This window comes from Rhinatrema bivittatum, chromosome 2 (assembly GCF_901001135.1).
Source record: "Rhinatrema bivittatum chromosome 2, aRhiBiv1.1, whole genome shotgun sequence".
In the NCBI taxonomy this organism is placed as follows: Eukaryota; Metazoa; Chordata; class Amphibia; order Gymnophiona; family Rhinatrematidae; genus Rhinatrema; species Rhinatrema bivittatum.
Window position 1 is genome coordinate 164,595,747 of NC_042616.1, and position 19,990 is coordinate 164,615,736.

Sequence of the window (19,990 nt, forward strand, 5' to 3'; positions counted from 1 at the left end):
TTGTTTAATATTTCATTTATTTAAAAAAATGTTTAATTAAATTAAAAAAACAATAAAAAATGGGGGAAAAAAAAGAAAGCGGACCTCTCAGGCCTCCCGTCCACACCACCCATTCATCCCATTCAAAAAGATGCCAGGGACAGGATTGTACCCAGCACCCATTTACCTGGTCTGGGGAGGAGGATCCAAAGCAGAGGCCTAGCTATAGCCCGAAACTTCAACCTTGCATAGGCCTAGACCTGGAAGGTTGCTGTGACCTCAGCCTAGGCCCTACACAAGGTCAGGGCTTCGAAGCCTGGTCCTGACAAAGGGGCCTCAGCCTAGATCCAAACCCAGACCTGGAGACCATGTCCCGATGCCCATGCCTCAGTTTAGGCCAGGGCCCAGGCCCAGACCTGATGCCAGGGCCTGGCCCAGAGGCCCGGTCCCAATGCAGGGGCTTCGGTGAGGGACAGATCCAGGCCCTGAGCCCAAATCTCGTAGGTCCTCTTCAGAGATATTCTCTCTTCTGTCTTTGTATTTGAAATAGCAGCATCTGCTCAGGATGCACCGGAGTTAATGCCATGCCAAAGCAGCTCATTGTAATAGGTGAGGGAATCTGCCCAAATTTATTAAAAATATTTTGAATATGGTGTGATATCACTGTGATAGGGTAATATCACATGATATAAACATAACATGTGCTGTGCAATGTGCATTATAGCCTTAATTTATTTATTTATTTATTTAGAATTCTTATATACCGACATTCTTGTATAATTAACAAATCATATCGGTTTACAGTACAACAGAACAATCGCAGCTAAGGCGTTACATTGAAACATATTGTCTAATGGAATATATAAAACAACATAACAATAGCATCTAAGGCTTGATGAATTTCCCTCTAAATTAGAAAAATCCATCCTATCAGCAACTTGTTTCCAATTATCCCAAAACACACTAAGGTCAATAATTCCTCTGCTTTGGGACTAGGATATATCAATTCATTATGAGCTATTCCCAATATAATTAATACCAAAGTAATTTAAACATTTTCTGACCATGGTACCTTGATGTCATCCAATTTATTTACACTGTAATTCCTCATAACATCATGATCATGAGTAAATACCAGGTCCAATGTATGACCAGTTTTGTGTTTGTGGGGTCATCAACAGTTTTGTGTGTGGGGGGGTCATCAACATTTGTTTTGTATGTGTGGGGGTCATCAACACTTAGGTTATACCACACAAAAACATCACTGTTTAAAAAAAACAACAACTTTTATACAACACATGACTGATCAATATGGAGATTAAAATTTCATAATATTAATAACTTCTTAAAATCATATGTTGTCATACAAGGGGCCTCTGCTCCTTTCAAAGGATCAATATGGTGGTGCTAGTGGGGGCAGTACATAAAATAAAAACAAAGCCCATACTTGTCACAGCCAGTGGTCATAAATAAATTCACCCTTATCAGGATACTCATTTCTAAAAGTTATTATTAACCCTCCCCCTCTACCATCCTTTTGTGGCTGACATTCAACCCTATGAGTAAGTATAATAACCAGGATTCGGTCATACAAAAATCATCAAGCACTAAATCCAATATCATATCAACAAGTACCAGCACTTTGCTATGAACAGAATGTGCCTTAATTAAGCAAGTCTTCAACTGCTCAAGACCAGCTCTCACATTATCACCTTGAGAAATGGCCCACAGCCTTCCAAAAGGCACAGTTATAAAGTATTTGTTCTTTCCAGAGGGATCCATGCACTAACCATATTAATGCAAGTTACCAGCCAGATTTAATACCAGCTTTAACACCCAAGGTATGAGACAGAGGAAGAAAATGGCAACATTTCTATGGTGGCACGGCCATCTCAGGTGCGAATGCCTCCTCACGTCTACCTATAATTGCCCATGCCCCTCATCTTTCCCCCATCCCCATTTTACCTATTCCATTTATAAGAGACAACTCTTTCACACTGTTATTCGAAAAGACGATCTTTATTGGATGGATATGGTCACAGCAAAGGTCAGTTGCATGCAATAATTCAATTACTAAACATCAATTACAAAACATATTCTCAATCCACAGGGGTGACCACGCCTTTGCCTACCAAATTTTAATTTACAAATGCTCAATAATATTGTGCTATAGGAATGTAATACCACTTGTGATGCAGGGCCATTGGAGATTCATCGCTCAGGCTATCCTGCAATTTGATCCTTGATTACCAACAAAGTTCTCTGTAGTGCAACAATGTCCTGCTCTGTAAAAGAGCAGGAATCACTTATTAAAAATGCCAACACAATTTTGAGTAGTGAGTGGGCCAATCCTGTCCATCACAGCCAAAGGTTTGATGGGCAACTTGCCTTGCTCTCACCCACCAATACACCTAGAAGCAGGAATACAGCTCTCTGTCCAGTGAGTTTCCAAACATTGTACTTGCCTTGCACACCAGTACATGATCAACTCCCCCACAAGCCCATGATAGCAACACCTCACTGCCATATATCGGGCTTTAACACCCAATGTATGAAACTGAGATGTATTACATGGCAACATTTCAATGGTAGCATCATAGACAACATAGCCTTGCTAATACTGTTGTTATGTTTGGCAGCTCAAATTTCTCCATGCTAATTGACCTAAAATGAAAGGGCCAATAGGTTCAGAATACTTCCCTTTTCCCTCAACTCAAAAATGAGCCTTCATGGCCCTCCTGAAGTCCTCTAAACTCCCCTTCCTCCCAAAGACACAATCAAGTCTCCATAGCCTATTAAAGCATCAAATTCCTAGACAAATACAGGCCCAAAAACCCTACCCTCCTACCCTCACCTAGCGGATAAGTCCACAAGCTCACTTAACACAACCTCCCCCACCTTCAAGCTGAAAGAGAGTCTACAATTCAAAGACAACCTCTTCCCCCCCCCCCCCCCCAGATCAAATTTCCAAACTCACCCCCCAAAATCCTCAAACTCTCTATCAGCATAAGGGAGCCAGTTTCTCTCCTGCCAGCCACAGTATATAAAAACACAGAAATATAGAAACATGACTGCAAAAAAAGACCATAATGCCTTTCTGGTCTGCCCATCCTAAATTTCACTTCCAGAACCTCTCTCCCACATTTTCCTATGTCGTTGGTGCCCTCATGTACCACCACAGCCGGCTCCTCCCCAGCACTATCTATAATCCTATCTAGGTGACGTGTGACGTCTGCCACCTTCGCGCCATGCAGGCAAGTTACTAGGGATGTGAATCGTTTTAGGACGATTAAAATTATCGTCCGATAATTTTAATATCGTCTTAAACCGTTATGGAACACAATACAATAGAGATTCTAACGATTTATCATTATAAATCGTTAGAATCGTGAGCTGGCACACTAAAACCCCCTAAAACCCACCCCCGACCCTTTAAATTAAATCCCCCACCCTCCCGAACCCCCCCCAAATGACTTAAATAACCTGCGGGTCCAGCAGTGGTCCGGAACGGCAGCGGTCCGGAACGGGCTCCTGCTCCTGAATCTTGTTGTCTTCAGCCGGCGCCATTTTCCAAAATGGCGCCGAAAAATGGCGGCGGCCATAGACGAACACGATTGGACGGCAGGAGGTCCTTCCGGACCCCCGCTGGACTTTTGGCAAGTCTCGTGGGGGTCAGGAGGCCCCCCACAAGCTGGCCAAAAGTTCCTGGAGGTCCAGCGGGGGTCAGGGAGCGATTTCCCGCCGCGAATCGTTTTCGTACGGAAAATGGCGCCGGCAGGAGATCGACTGCAGGAGGTTGTTCAGCGAGGCGCCGGAACCCTCGCTGAACGACCTCCTGCAGTCGATCTCCTGCCGGCGCCATTTTCCGTACGAAAACGATTTGTGGCGGGAAATCGCTCCCTGACCCCCGCTGGACCTCCAGGAACTTTTGGCCAGCTTGTGGGGGGCCTCCTGACCCCCACGAGACTTGCCAAAAGTCCAGCGGGGGTCCGGAAGGACCTCCTGCCGTCCAATCGTGTTCGTCTATGGCCGCCGCCATTTTTCGGCGCCATTTTGGAAAATGGCGCCGGCTGAAGACAACAAGATTCAGGAGCAGGAGCCCGTTCCAGACCGCTGCCGTTCCGGACCGCCGCTGGACCCACAGGTTATTTAAGTCATTTGGGGGGGGTTCGGGAGGGTGGGGGATTTAATTTAAAGGGTCGGGGGTGGGTTTTAGGGGGTTTTAATGTGCCGGTTTTGCGATTTTTCGATTTTTAGATTTTTCACGATTTTTCACGATATTTTACCCCCCCAAACGGCAACAATACGATTCCCTCCCCCTCCCAGCCGAAATCGATCGTTAAGACGATCGAGGACACGATTCACATCCCTACAAGTTACCAGGCGGTCCTCACGTCCACCAGCCATCCAGCTATCTACATGTCTAATAAACGAATCACCAACTATACAGCTGTATAGTGCTATCTCCTGGCCATGGACTTCATTTTTCAGGCCCTCTAATTACAGTTTGCTGAGCCCCTTCAATAACATGCACACTAGCAAGAACCTGGCCCCAGACAGGTATTAAATAATATGCCATTAACAAGCACAGAGTAAATACGGTTGAGAATAAGCATACCACATTACCTTGCATGCTCTATATGTGCATTTGCATATGATGTTCCTTCATTTACATGTGTAAACACACTGGGATCAATTTTGAAATGATTTGTTTAGTTTGGACTTAGCCAAACTGCAAGATTTACAAATCCTGAAAATGTGACCACCCCTGACATAACCAGATAAGTTGTTATCCAACTAAAAACATATATGGCTATCTCAGAGGAGGTCTGAAGTGGTCCAGAGGGTAGTACCATTATCCATCTAATAAGGCAATTTATCAAGCTGTAATAGGGCTATAACATGTGTTAAACAATATATATCTTGCAATGTTTGGACCGAAAATCCACTCCTATCACAATGAGCTGCTATGCATGGTATTTGTATGCATGCATTTTCAAATCCATGCAAAGCAACTCATGTGTACCTAATCTTTATAAATAAAATAATGCAGCTCACTTAGAAAATTTTCAGCCATGTTATTGTGGCCGGACTGCCTGATTTGGGTCCCTGCCCCCCAGACCTTACCTGGTGCAGGGATGTATGGTGTAACCCAGGGACAGAAAAAATAAATCAAACAACAAAAAACTAATAACTAGACTGATGACAACTGTATTCCAGATTGGCAGCAAGGGGACAACTGAGCACTGTTGTTTTCACTGCGGAGCAGAGAGATGTCAGAATAAAACTGTTTCAGTTTAAATCCAGCACGAGACTTGTGCTGTTGCAAAAAAAAAAAAAAAAACTGCCGTTATCGGATTACAAGAGGCACAGGGGATTCAGTTACTAAAATGAGCCAGTGAGGATAAAGCAAGAAAAGGCACGAGGAAGGCAGGCTGCTTGTGAGATCAGAGAGAGAGAGAGGAGAGGGGAAGGAAAGCCGAGAGCTATGCTTGGGCTAGGATCCCTCCTTGCCCTTTGCCCATGGCTATCAAGAGACAGAGCACAGCAGAAGGAGAGTCCAGGAGCGGAGAGTTTACGTCACCCTCCTGCAGGACCTTGTTCAGCTAAGTAATCCTAATTTGCTCAGCCGCAGTACAGCGAGTCCTGCTGTCTTGTTGGGGCCCAGACTCTTGTATCAGTGAACTGCAAGATAAACCCCCTGCTGTTTGCTACCAACCATGTAGGGGCCTGCCCTGAATTTCTAAATCCCTGCATCAGGGCAGGGAACCAGCTTGTTGCCCCTGTTTTGGAGACTGGAGTTTTCCCTGAGAGTGCCAATACTTCTCAACTTATACAGCCTACATTGATTATGATTTAACAACCACTTTTCTTACTGATACTCGTGCCCAACATTCTTGTTCTTTTCCTTTTTTTTTTTGGGTGTATACACTCCTTGGACTGGGGACTATTGAAAGTAACAGTAGAACATTTTGTTGTGCACTGGTAGGACAATTACCCTTGAGGTCTTGGGTAACCATAAGGTTTGCCAGAGGGCAGTCTGAGCAGGAGAATCCACAGACTGCTACTGCTAATTCAATTTGCTCATAGCCCTGGTTGACTGGGCAAGGTGCTTAATTTACTAGACAAATATTTGGCCAATTTGCGATTGTCAGGCTTATGAATGCGTGCTATTAAGAATTATTTTCCCCTCTGTTGTTTTATCATTTCTGTAGCGTTCTGCGTATCTGTGCATAGTAAAAGAAGTTAATGTTTACAGTAAAGTGGTGATTTTTGTGCTGTACACTTTTCCCAGGTGTGGGGTGGGAACCTCAGAGACCCCTAGAAGAGAGGATCGGGGCATTTGGATCATTTATCCCAGAGGTGCTAATGTAACCCACAAACCCCCCACTCTGACCCTCTTACACACTGGTGCAGTTGGGGGTATTCTTCTTGTGCGGCCCCTCTCCCTTGGCAGCATAATAAAACTTGAGGGGACGCTACATTATTTTATCTACATCTTTCCACAGTAGCAGCAAGGCCCTACATTTTTTTTTTTGGGGGGGGGGGGGTTGTGTTGGGCCACATGGCCTTTCAAAGTGATGGTGGCCCTGTGCACTGGGTCCCGCAAACACACGTTTTCAAGGTCCCTGTCGTGTTCTTTCGTCTCGCTGACTTTTCCCATGAGATAAAAGAACACATTGATACTGCCATGATATTTTGTCAGGTAGGGCAAAATATCGCGAGATCACCCCTCTCCCCGCAGTATTGGACCCCTCCTGAAAGAAAATATCTTGGCTTTATGATTCTAGGCCTAAGTTAGCCAGATAACGCCAATTTTCAACATTATCCGACTAAGATAGCCGTAAAACTTAGTCTACCGGAAAGCAGTTCAAAATTAATTACATAAACTTATCCAGCTAAATTATACTTACATGGATATATTCAGCATTGTATCTGCACCACTGAATGTCCCAGCAAAGTTAGCAGAATACATTTATCTGGCTAACTTTGACAGCCGTTCAGTCGCTAACTGCTTTCTGGATCATTATAATGTTTTTTTTCTGAACATGTTTTTTCATTTTACCCTATATTTTGCTGGAATATCCAGTTTTTAGCAGCAAAGGGATTAGCGTGTATGTTAAGCCTTATTACATAGTGTGCTATTTTTAGTGAATGCACAAGAGGGCCTTCAGGTGCATATTACAGTTTAATGCATAGGCCCCTTAATGTCTCTTAGGTTATGTACAGCTGTCTGTGGACAGAATATATGTCAACTTGTCGCTTGTCTCAGTTGCTAAGTAGTTTGAATTTTCAATGTCACAAAAACCAGTTAAGTAATATTATAATGTACGGTATGTACCTATGATTCGTGGATATCTAATTTTGTACTAAATAACTCTAGGGCTTTTTGTACACTTTTGTATATTGTTTTAGTGTTTAATTAATCTTGAGCAACAAATGAAGTGGTATATACTGGTACCCTAATATCTAAAAATAAATCTATTTTATACTTACAGTATATGCAATTTACTTATATTGCTAATTTGATCCCCCAGGAAACTGTGTTATTGTAGTTTATCAGCTTATATCAGTTAAAATATAATTAAAGTAAAATCTTTTATGGAAAGAACTTTTACATATTATTTCTTAATGTATGCAATAATAGTAATGCATTGTTTTGAAAACGAATATTTTATTGTTTGCTTTCCACAGATTATGGAGATAAATATGTCTAATATGATTCCACTGTGTGCGGGCTCTTCAGAAAAACATGACACCGTGTGTATTTTTGGAACAGGAGATTTTGGAAGATCCCTGGGATGTAAGATGTTACAATGTGGCTATTCCGTAGTGTTTGGGAGCCGAAATCCTTGGGCTTCCAGCCTGCTTCCTAAAGGAGCAGAAGTCCTGGGTCACAAAGAGGCAGCACAGAGAGCTTCCATTGTCATCCTAGCAATCCACAGAGACCACTATGAGTTTTTCACCGAGCTAACTGATGTCCTTGATGGAAAAGTCTTGGTAGATGTGAGCAACAACCTGAAAATCAACCAGTATCCAGAATCCAATGCAGAATATCTTGCTCAGTTGATACCAAAAGCGAAAGTAGTCAAAGCATTTAATACAGTGTCAGCCTGGGCTCTGCAATCTGGCACGTTGGATGCAAGCAGACAGGTAAAAGGGAAGTAACTGCTGTTCCAATACAGCAGGAGCAGTGGCATCCCTAAAGTATTTGGCACCTGGAGTGGATGCTTCCTTTGGCACCCCCCACCAAAGGTTCACTCCTCCATCCCCACCCCCAGTGATCTCTGGTTCCCCTCTCCCTCACATAGGCTGTCTCACGCCCACACACTCCTTCTCATAGGCTTCCTCTCTCTCTCTTGCACACACTCTCACACACCCTTGCACACAGACTCCCTCCATTTATCTCTCTCTTATACATACATACCCCTTCATACAGGCTCCTTCTCTCTGACACACAAACACATACCCTCACTCGCATGCACACACACTCTTAATCTCTTACTTACATACACACATACACACACTTGCGCTCCCATAAACACATACAAGCTCCCAATCTCTTCCTCATATACATACCCACACACCTTCACTCCCATACACATACATAGGATCTTTTACTCACATATACATGCACACACACACACCCCTTCCTCTCGCAATCACCTAGACTCATGTGCAGTCATTCTGGGCCTGTCCCTCTTCAACTGTTATGCGGCCTCTCTCTTCCCTGTCTTCTGCCCCGAGCAGGATGGGCTTGGCTTGCAGCATGCCAGGCCTCCTCCTTGGTCTTCTGCAACGAGTGGGATGGTCTCTGCTCATGGTTGCTGGATATCGCCGCTGCCAGTGGCCTCGGGTCAAAGTCTCTTGATGGCACCCCCCCTCCTGGCTGTAAACCGGGGTGGACCACCCCCCCTCCTTATTCCGCCACTGAACATGAGTAAACAATTAAAAAAGCTTCTTGTCCCAATCAACTGGGAAATACAAGCCTTTTTAATATTATCTACTCCTCATCAACATCACTGCAAATCTTAAAATGGTAAATTGGCAAAGTGCTCCAAAACATGAACATGAACTTTAGGTGACACCACTAAGTTCCATTTTTTTTCAAAGTAAAGTATTTAAAAAATTAAAAAGGTTGTTTTGAAATCTGGGCTCTAAGAATTAGTAACCGCAATTGGGGTAATATTGTAACATCATGCTTAACTTAGCTAGTAAATGTACACAAGTTACACCAATTTTCAAAGTAGATTTTCACACATAAATCCACTTTGAAAATTATTACTATGCACACACAATTACATCTGCTATTTGGTGCACACAGTTTTACCAAGAGAATTTAGGCACATGCTTTGTAAAATCAAAAAGTGCATGCATTAGTCCCAGCTACGCCCAGACTCTACCCCCGTAATGCCTCTCCGCTTGTAAAGGTACATACATAAAATGTGCATGTGTGTAATATTATGCACATATTTGTCAGTGTCACGCAATTACCTAAAGGGCCATTTCCCAGAATAAAAATAACATAAGAACATAAGAAATTGCCATGCTGGGTCAGACTAAGGGTCCATCAAGCCCGGCATCCTGTTTCCAATAGAGGCTAAACGAGGCCACCAGAACCTGGCAAGTACCCAAACACCAAGAAGATCAATGTAGTGTATTTAGGTTTTCAGAAGGTGTTTGACAAAGTCCCTCATGAGAGGCTTCTTAGAAAATTAATTATAAGCATTTATTGTTACGATCCCGGTCACTTGCACAGTGACCGGGCTCTTACCTTCGGCGCGGGCGCCGCATGGTGCCGGGTTCCAGGCCTCCAAAGCCGCGTGGCAGCGGCGTCTCCACAAGGCAGACGTCGCCGAAGACTCCGCCCCTCAGCAGGGGAACGCGCACGCGTGAGGAACGCCGTTTTAAGCGTCCAGCACCCGGATGTGCTGGGACGCCCCTGAGTGACATTTAAAATGCCCTGAGGGGCATTTAAACGAGCGCCGGAGTTCTTCAAATCGCCTTGCAACGCGGTCACTCTTTGGAGCCTTAGTTGCTAGAGATGTGAATCGTGTCCTCGATCGTCTTAACGATCGATTTCGGCTGGGAGGGGGAGGGAATCGTATTGTTGCCATTTGGGTGTGTAAACTATCGTGAAAATCGTTAAAATCGTGAGCCGACACACTAAAATCCCCTAAAACCCACCCCGACCCTTTAAATTAAATCCCCCACCCTCCCGAACCCCCCCCCCCAAATGCTTTAAATTACCTGGGGATCCAGCGGTGGTCCAGAACGGCGGCGGTCCGGAACGGCCCCCTCAATTGAATCCTGTTGTCTTCAGCCGGCGCCATTTTGCAAAATGGCCGCCGCAAAATGGCGGCGGCCATAGACAAAAACGATTTGACGCAGGAGGTCGTTCCAGACCCCCGCTGGACTTTTGGCAAGTCTTGTGGGGGTCAGGAGGCCCCCCCAAGCTGGCCAAAAGTTTCTGGGAGTCCAGCGGGGTTCAGGAAGCGATTTCTTGCCGCGAATCGTTTTCCGTACGGAAAAAGGCGCCGGCAGGAGATTGACTGCAGGAGGTCGTTCAGCAGCGGTCCGGAACCCCCGCTGAACGACCTCCTGCAGTCGATCTCCTGCCGGCGCCATTTTCCGTACGAAAACGATTCGCGGCAAGAAATCGCTCCCGGAACCCCGCTGGACTCCCAGGAAACTTTTGGCCAGCTTGGGGGGGCCTCCTGACCCCCACAAGACTTGCCAAAAGTCCAGCGGGGGTCCGGAACGACCTCCTGCTTCGAATCGTTTTTGTCTATGGCCGCCGCCACTTTGCGGCGGCCATTTTGCAAAATGGCGCCGGCTGAAGACAACAGGATTCAATTGAGGGGGCCGTTCCGGACTGCCGCCGTTCTGGACCACCGCTGGATCCCCAGGTAATTTAAAGCATTTGGGGGGGGGTTCGGGAGGGTGGGGGATTTAATTTAAAGGGTCGGGGGTGGGTTTTAGGGGGTTTTAGTGTGCCGGTTTTCCTGCCCTCCCCCTTCCCCCGATTTACGATTTTTTAACGATAAATCGGGGGAATTGGTATTGTGTCGTGGCCCTAACGATTTTTTGATGATTTAAAATATATCGGACGATATTTTAAATCGTCAAAAAACGATTCACATCCCTATTAGTTGCTGTTCCTGCTCATCTGGTTCCTGATCCTTGCTGTGCATTCCTGGACCTTGCCTGCCTGCCTGACTTCTGGACTCGTCCTGCTTACTTCCTGATCTCTGGTTGCCTTGACTCCGGTTCCTGTCTTGTTTCTGCCTGCCTGCTGCCTGCCCTGACCCTGGTTCGTGACTTCGTTTCTGCTTGCCTGCTGCCTGCCCTGACCCTGGTTCGTGACTTCGTTTCTGCTTGCCTGCTGCCTGCCCAGACTCCGGTTCGTTTCTTCACTCCAGTCCGCCTGCCGCCTGCCGGGATTCCTGTCCGTGCTTTCGCTGTCTGGCCTCGTCGCTCCTTTCGCCTAAGTCCCAGCGGTCCGGGTCCCTACGGGCTTCTCCTGGGGGGACCTCGGGCTTCCAGGGCGAAGACTCCTAAGTCCTAGCGACCCGGGCTCCCACAGCTCCTCTGGAGGGGTCACGGGTTTCCAGGTGAAACTCCAGCTCGTCCAGCGGGGATTCTGCCTTCCGACTGACTCACGCCGGTCGGCCCAAGGATCCACTCCCAGATTTCTGCAGTCGTAACAGTTTGCAAGGCCATGGATCCGGCAGACCTCGCTGGTCTCCAGGCCATTCCGGGCCTCGCTCAGCGATTGGTACAACAGCAGCAGGTTCTAGATTAGTTGGTAGCCACGGTGGAGCGTATGGCTACTCGTATGGATGCCGAACCTCCCACGCCAGCACCGGTACCGGCTGCTGCTCTGGTCGTTATGCTTCAGACGCCTACTCAACTTCCGGCTCCCTCCAGATATGCGGGGGATTCCAAGGCGTGTCGCGGATTTCTAAATCAGTGCTTCGTGCATTTTGCCTTGTTACCTAATCAATTCCCTACTGACTCCGTCAAAGTGGCATACATTTTTTCCCTGTTGGATGGGAAGGCACTAAATTGGGCATCACCAATGTGGGAGAAGAATGACGCCACACTTACTAGTCTTGATAACATCGTAGCCAATTTCAAAGCAGCCTTCAACGAGCCCGCCCGCCAGACTTCGGCGACTTCCGAGTTGCTACAACTTCGACAAGGAACACGTACCTTGTCCGAGTACGCATTGGAATTTCACACACTGGCATTGGAGGTAGGATGGCGGATGATGCACTGCGTGGCATTTTCCTAGAGGGTCTCGCAGGCCGAATCAAAGACGAATTGGCCACAAGGGATCTTCCAGAGGATCTTAACACGCTCATAGAACTCGCAGGGCGCATTGACCGACGCCTTCAACAGAGGGCAAAGGAGGTGCGTCCTCAACGGCGTCTAGCATCTCTAGCTCCGGTTTTCTCGAAGCCATTGGCACCAAGTTCCCGATCTACTGGGGCATCCTCCGAAGCGTCCACTGAGGAACCAATGCAATTGGGAAGAACGTCCCTGTCTGAGGAAGAGAAACGCCGCCGCCGCACCCAAGGTCTCTGCCTGTACTGCGGTGGGGACACTTCCTTTCACAATGTAAAGAGCGGCCGGGAAACGCGCACGCCTAGGGGTATTTGAGGAGTGTCTCCTGGGCTGTTTTAATGCTGCTCCTCAATGTACGGTACCGATAACTCTGAAATTCCCTGGAGGGACCTTTGAGACGCGGGCTCTCATTGACTCCGGGGCCGGAGGGAACTTTATCACTCTTGAACTTGTCCAGAAACTTCAGTTAGCCACGCAACCTCGTGAACCGCCATTACGGGTTATGTCCATTCAAGGAACATCTTTGCCTGGGAGTATTTCTGTTTCCACGATTCCTCTCATCCTTCAGACCGGGTTGCTGCATCACGAGACTATTTCCTTCCTGGTCTTGGAGAAGTCAGTATATCCAGTAGTTCTCGGCCTGCCTTGGCTGCAATTACACTCTCCAGTAATTCGATGGGATGAGTTACAAATTACACAATGGAGTTCGCGTTGTTTCCACTCTTGTATCAAGACAGAAGTGGTTCAACCTATTTCATTGGCACACGTTGGGCCTGTTCTTCCAAGCCATTACAGGGATTACGCCGATGTCTTTTCCAAGGAAAGAGCGGAATTACTACCTCAACACCGCCCTTTCGATTGCACCATCGAACTCCTTCCTGGGAAGGTGCCACCTCAAGGCAGAGTGTATCCGTTATCTCAGCCCGAAACTAAGGCCATGTCCGAGTACATCAAAGAAAACCTCGCCAAGGGATTCATACGTCCGTCCAAGTCACCTGCTGGGGCCGGGTTCTTCTTTGTAGCGAAGAAGGATGGGTCGCTGAGGCCCTGCATTGATTATAGAGGCCTGAACACAATTACCAGAAAAAACCGCTACCCGTTGCCCTTGATTCCGGAGCTACTGGATAGACTTCAAGGGGCTCGTGTATTCACTAAATTGGACTTACGTGGGGCCTATAATCTGGTCCGGATCCGTCCCGGGGATGAATGGAAAACCGCGTTCAACACCCGGGACGGTCACTATGAATACCTGGTCATGCCGTTCGGCTTGTGTAACGCCCCTGCTGTGTTCCAGCATCTCATGAATGAGATTCTCCACGAACTACTAAATTCCTGTGTCATAGTGTATCTGGACGATGTTCTTATCTTCTCTCGAGACTTGGATACGCATCGTCTCCAGGTTCGCCAGGTACTTCAGATTCTTCGGGATCAAAATTTGTACGCGAAACTCGAAAAATGTTTATTCGAGCAGGACTCCTTGCCCTTTTTGGGTTACATTATTTCTGCCACCGGATTCAACATGGACCCCGAGAAGGTGTCCGCTATTAAAAAGTGGCCTCAGTCAGTCGGGCTAAAGGCTTTGCAACGCTTCCTGGTGTTCGCAAACTTTTACAGGCATTTCATACCTGGTTACTCGCAACTGGTGGCGCCACTGACGGCATTAACTAGAAAGGGAGCGGATACTCGACACTGGTCTTCCGAGGCCTGTAAAGCGTTTCTGGACCTGAAAGAGGCTTTTCTGTTGAAGACCTGTTTGCATCACCCAGACCCGTCTCGGCCCTTCATTGTAGAAGTGGATGCTTCTAGTGTGGCCGTAGGAGCGGTACTTTCTCAGTACTCTAACACCAGGAGACTGCTTCCGTGTTCCTATTTTTCCAAGAAATTTACTCCTGCAGAAAACAATTACGGAATCGGCGATAAGGAACTCTTGGCCATCAAGCTGGCTTTCGAAGAATGGAGGCAGTGGCTTGAGGGGGCTCAACATCAGGTCACTGTGTATACCGACCATAAGAATCTGGAGTTCCTTTCACAGGCACAACGCCTTAACCCCAGGCAAGCTCGGTGGTCATTGTTCTTTAGTCGATTTGACTTTATTCTTAAATACCGTCCTGCGTCTAAGAACGTACGAGCCGACGCTCTATCTCAAAACACCATCTTCGAGGAGAGAGAGGACACTCCTCAGTATATCATTGATCCAGCAAGAGTTTGCCTAGCAAGTACCACGGTGTCCTCCCAGGGTAAAGTGGTAGTTCCTCGACGTGACCGGAGAAAAGTACTAGTCTGGGCTCATGACTCCCTCACGGGGGGTCACGCCGGTCTGGATAGGACATTAACTTTAATAAATCGATACTACTGGTGGTCTCGAGTACGACAAGATGTGCGGGAATACGTTACGTCCTGTCCAGTATGTGCCAGGCAGAAACCGCGCATAGGGAAGCAATGGGGACTTTTGCAAACCTTACCGATACCCACCCAGCCATGGACTCACATTGCCACGGACTTCGTGGTAGACCTGCCACCGTCTGAAGGGAACACTGTGATCTGGGTCACGGTGGATTGGTTCTCCAAGATGGTTCATCTGGTACCCCTGCCTAAACTCCCATCTGCACCTGAGCTGGCACTGCTCTTTATACAGCATATCTTTCGTGCTCATGGACTTCCACAAAGTATTGTCTCCGATCGAGGACCCCAGTTTACAGCCCGCTACTGGCGCGCTCTTTGTAAAAAATTTGGAGTACAATTAAATCTTTCCACCGCGTTTCATCCCCAGAGCAATGGGCAGACGGAATGGATGAATCGTTCTCTCAAGACTTACCTGCGCAGCTTCATTTCTGAAAGGAAAGACAATTGGGTTTCTCTTCTGCCCTGGGCAGAATTCGCCTACAATAATCACACTCACTCCGTGACAGGACAGTCACCGTTCCAGACTGTCTTCGGTTCTCATCTCAGACCACCGGTTCCAGTTCCGGTAGAGGTTCCCTCTCCTTCGGTCCAGACTGTAGCCCAGCAACTCCAACGATTATGGAAGATCCTGCAACATCGACTCTCTGGGGCAGCAGAGAAGGCACGAAGGAAAGCAGATCGTCATCGAAGTGCTGCGCCTAACTTGTTGCCTGGTACTAAGGTATGGTTGAGCACTAAGAATCTTCACTTTCCGGGTCGTTCCCATAAATTGGCTCCCCGGTTCTGTGGACCTTTTGCCGTGACAGAATGTATAGGATTGGTGTCCTATAGACTCCGTCTCCCCTCATCTTTACGCATTCACAACGTGTTCCATGTGTCGTTGCTGAAACCAGTGGTGTTCTCTCGTTTTCATCGGCTTGCTCCTGACGCGCTCTCAGCCGCATCTTCAGAAGATCCTGTGTACCAGATACGGGAGATAAGAAATGTGCGGTTTCGTAACCGCCGCTGGGAGTATTTACTGGCCTGGGAGGGATGTGGTCCTGAAGAGGATTCATGGGAGCCTGCACGGAACATATTGGATAAGTCTCTACTGTCTCAGTATCATCAGGACAACCCCGGTAAGCCCGGTCCTCTGAGGAGGGGGCGTAAGGGGGGGGGTACTGTTACGATCCCGGTCACTTGCACAGTGACCGGGCTCTTACCTTCGGCGCGGGCGCCGCATGGTGCCGAGTTCCAGGCCTCCAAAGCCGCGTGGCAGCGGCGTCTCCACGAGGGAGACGTCGCCGAAGACTCCGCCCCTCAGCAGGGGAACGCGCGCGCGTGAGGAACGCCATTTTAAGCATCCAGCACCCGGATGTGCTGGGACGCCCCTGAGTGACGTCACACACCGGCGGGGCATTTAAACGAGCGCCGGAGTTCTTCAAATCGCCTTGCAACGCGGTCACTCTTCGGAGCCTTAGTTGCTGTTCCTGCTCGTCTGGTTCCTGATCCTTGCTGTGCGTTCCTGGACCTTGCCTGCCTGCCTGACTTCTGGACTCGTCCTGCTTGCTTCCTGATCTCTGGTTGCCTTGACTCCGGTTCCTGTCTTGTTTCTGCCTGCCTGCTGCCTGCTGCCTGCCCTGACCCTGGTTCGTGACTTCGTTTCTGCTTGCCTGCTGCCTGCCCTGACCCTGGTTCGTGACTTCGTTTCTGCTTGCCTGCTGCCTGCCCAGACTCCGGTTCGTTTCTTCACTCCAGTCCGCCTGCCGCCTGCCGGGATTCCTGTCCGTGCTTTCGCTGTCTGGCCTCGTCGCTCCTTTCGCCTAAGTCCCAGCGGTCCGGGTCCCTACGGGCTTCTCCTGGGGGGACCTCGGTCTTCCAGGGCGAAGACTCCTAAGTCCCAGCGACCCGGGCTCCCACAGCTCCTCTGGAGGGGTCACGGGTTTCCAGGTGAAACTCCAGCTCGTCCAGCGGGGATTCTGCCTTCCGACTGACTCACGCCGGTCGGCCCAAGGATCCACTCCCGGATTTCTGCAGTCGTAACATTTATAAGCAGGCTATCAGCAAAGGAACCTGCAAAAGAGCATAAATACTGCTAGTATTATCGCTATTCTTATTCAGTAGTACTTATCTTCCCTAGTGCTAATATGTACATTTCAGCCCACTAATACTTGCTAATTGTACTAGTAGCTACGAAGAAGCTGATTTACTAAGTTGCAAAATGTTTGCACAAAAATGTTTTTCACGCAAAAAATTTCACAAAATACCCACAAATGTGCAAAAATGCTACAGTGTGGACATTTTATATGAAATATTTTGCAAAATCAACTTTTACAAAAAGAATTCACAAAACTGCAATTTGCAATAGCAAACTTTCATTCGTAGTCCACTATGCACGAAAGTTTATTCAAAATAATGACCTCCTGTGTTGTCAAACCATTCAAAGCAGCTCATGAATGTGCCATTTAGCCAGACAGGTATGCGAAAACAAGGCGTTGCAGGCACATTTTAAAAAGCTATAGTTACACCTCAGGAGGGGTAGTTATTTTCATAGCTAGGCCTGAGCTGCAGTGGTTTACATAAACTGTTGTGGACATTTAAAGGGGCCTCATGGCCCATATGTTATCCCCTTCTTTCTCCTCCCAAGTGTCATTTAAAATATCTGGTGACTTTAGTGATACCCCACCTGGAAGCCCATGTCCCTTGTGGGTCCTTGTGACTCTCCACCTCTTTGCCACCCTTATCCTTCAAAAACACACAAATACCCTACATTCCCATGCCTCCAAAAGTTTCCTTCAAACAGGCATGGGATTTCTGGAGGCAGGAGCAATCTCTACTCTCTCCTGCTCCATCAACACCCACTGCAGAAGTTCCATAGCACATATCGAAGTTCCTGAGCATAGCAACATGGGAAAATGTCTTGCACAATTGAACTACAGTTGTTAGTGAGCTCTAAGCTCATTAGCATCTGTAGCAAAACTGCATGCAAAATATTGCTAAGAGTTCTATAAGATATAATGCAGACTGCGGAAAATGGATATACAGTATCAGAGAGAAAGATTAAGGTATCATGAATACAATGTTGTGCTTCATTGAAAGAAGTAAAATCTTAACTAGGTATGTGCATTCATTTTAAATGAATTTGAAAAATGCAACAAATAAGAGGTAAGTTGTTTCATTAGTGAGACCACAAAACAAATTTAGGGGCCCCCCTGGATGAAACAAATCTTATTTGTTTAATTTGTTTAAAATTTCCAGTCAGGCCTACACCTAGGCCCGAGGACAGGACCTCACCTAGTGCAAAGGGCAATGTCTGAAGCAGGGGCCGCAGCCTACGTCCAAGCGTGACCATAGTATTGCATACAAATCAATGACCATCATTCACAAAATTCTAAACAATGATCATCAAGGACTAAATACCATAAACATAATCCCCCAGAATCCTCCAAGAAACCTACGCTCTAATAACTCAGGATACTTAAACATCCCCCCCATCAGAGATGCACATCTGGCAACAACAAGAGAGAGAGCCTTTTCCATTGCCTCCCCTAAACTTTGGAACTCCCTACCTAAAGATCTGAGAACCCAGCACAACCTAAAAATGTTCAAAAAAGACCTAAAAACATTAATGTTTCACAAATGCTACACTAACCTTCATACTTCTGATCATCCCAACTCACAATTGAACTTTCATCCAAAAACCTCAGAATAACTTCTTTCCAACAAGAACCTACATACCCTCCTCGTCCCACTTGAAATGTTTAACTTCTGTTTAATATTCACTTTGTTATAGTTTTTACACAACTGTTAAGAAAATGTATATTTTGTAAACCGTTATGATGGCTCTACCGAATGACTGTATATAAAACTCAACAAATAAATAAATAAATAGTGCCTCAGCTCCAAAGCAAGGGTCATGGCCTAGACCCAAGTGCATCATTGGGGTCTTGGCCTAGTCCCAGGTCAATACCAGGGCCTCAGCCAAAACATGAGCAAAGGTCAAGAACCCCTCCAAAAATTGCTTACCTGATTTGTCAGGTATCTGAAGTGTGGCCTGGCCGGGTTCCAATGCCTGGGCCTCAGCCTAGGCGAGGGTTTGAGCCCAGGGCTGATGCCATGCAGCAAAATGGCACCCTCCACTGAGGTGAGCATTGAGGAGGTGTGCTTTTTAGAAGTTGGATGAATATATCACATTGAAAACGAACATTTGAAATGATGACAAGAAGTAGTTTGTTTTTACAAGTTATATATTCTTAAGCACCATATTCGATGCCACAAAACGTATTGAAATACTTATGTGATCTTTTAAAGTGTTCAATTTTGGCGGGCCACTTTTGGAAAGATATTTTGAATTGTGGCCCCTTAGTTACTCCTTGTCTTTTTTCATATGATTACTTAATCTATTCAGCTTCATATAGTTATTTATGTTATGCAAGTCATTCAAAATTGAAATTGCCAACTAGTAAAAACACAAAAGTCAGCCACAAGAAAGATCAGGTTGCTCCAGTAAATTCAATGGAGGTGCAGCAGGTTTTCTGAAGTTGATTAAAATAAGTATGGGGATTCCTACTAGAGATGTGAATCGTGTCCTCGATCGTCTTAACGATCGATTTCGGCTGGGAGGGGAGGGAATCATATCGTCGCCGTTTGGGTGTTTAGATTATCGTGAAAAAATCGTTAAAAATCGTGAACACACACTAAAACCCCCTAAAACCCACCCCCCCCCCTTTAAATTAAATCCCCCACCCTCCCGCACCCCCCCCCCCCCCAAATGCCTTAAATTACCTGGGGGTCCAGCGGCACACTAAAACCCCCTAAAACCCACCCCCGGCACACTAAAACCCACCCCGACCCTTTAAATTAAATCCCCCACCCCAAATGCCTTAAATTACCTGGGGGTCCGTAGCGGCGGTCCGTAGCTTAAATTACCCCCGGGTCCGTAGCTAAATTGGGGGAAGGGGGAGAGCAGGAAATCCCGCACAGTAAATCGTGGTGTCTTCAGCCGGCGCCATTTTGCAAAATGGCCGCCGCAAAATGGCGGCGGCCATAGACCAATACGATTCGACGCAGGAGGTCGTTCCGGACCCCCGCTGGACTTTTGGCAAGTCTTGTGGGGGTCAGGAGGCCCCCCCCAAGCTGGCCAAAAGTTCCTGGGGGTCCAGTGGGGGCCCCTGGAGCGATCTCCTGCCGCGAATCGTTTCTGTATGGAAATGGCGCCGGCAGGAGATCGACTGCAGGAGGTCGTTCAGCGGCAGTCTGGAACCCTCGCTGAACGACC

General features: G+C 47.1%; 1 protein-coding gene across 1 annotated transcript in view; it reads left to right on the plus strand.

Moving 5' to 3' along the window:
• Positions 1-19,990, plus strand: part of LOC115084234 (metalloreductase STEAP4-like) — a 63,805-nt gene that overhangs the window by 9,107 nt on the left and 34,708 nt on the right. Inside the window, exon 2 of the mRNA XM_029588824.1 lies at positions 7,675-8,133. Within this exon, the coding sequence (XP_029444684.1) occupies positions 7,678-8,133 (456 nt within the window). The 5' untranslated portion in view covers positions 7,675-7,677. The remainder of the gene's footprint in view (positions 1-7,674; positions 8,134-19,990) is intronic.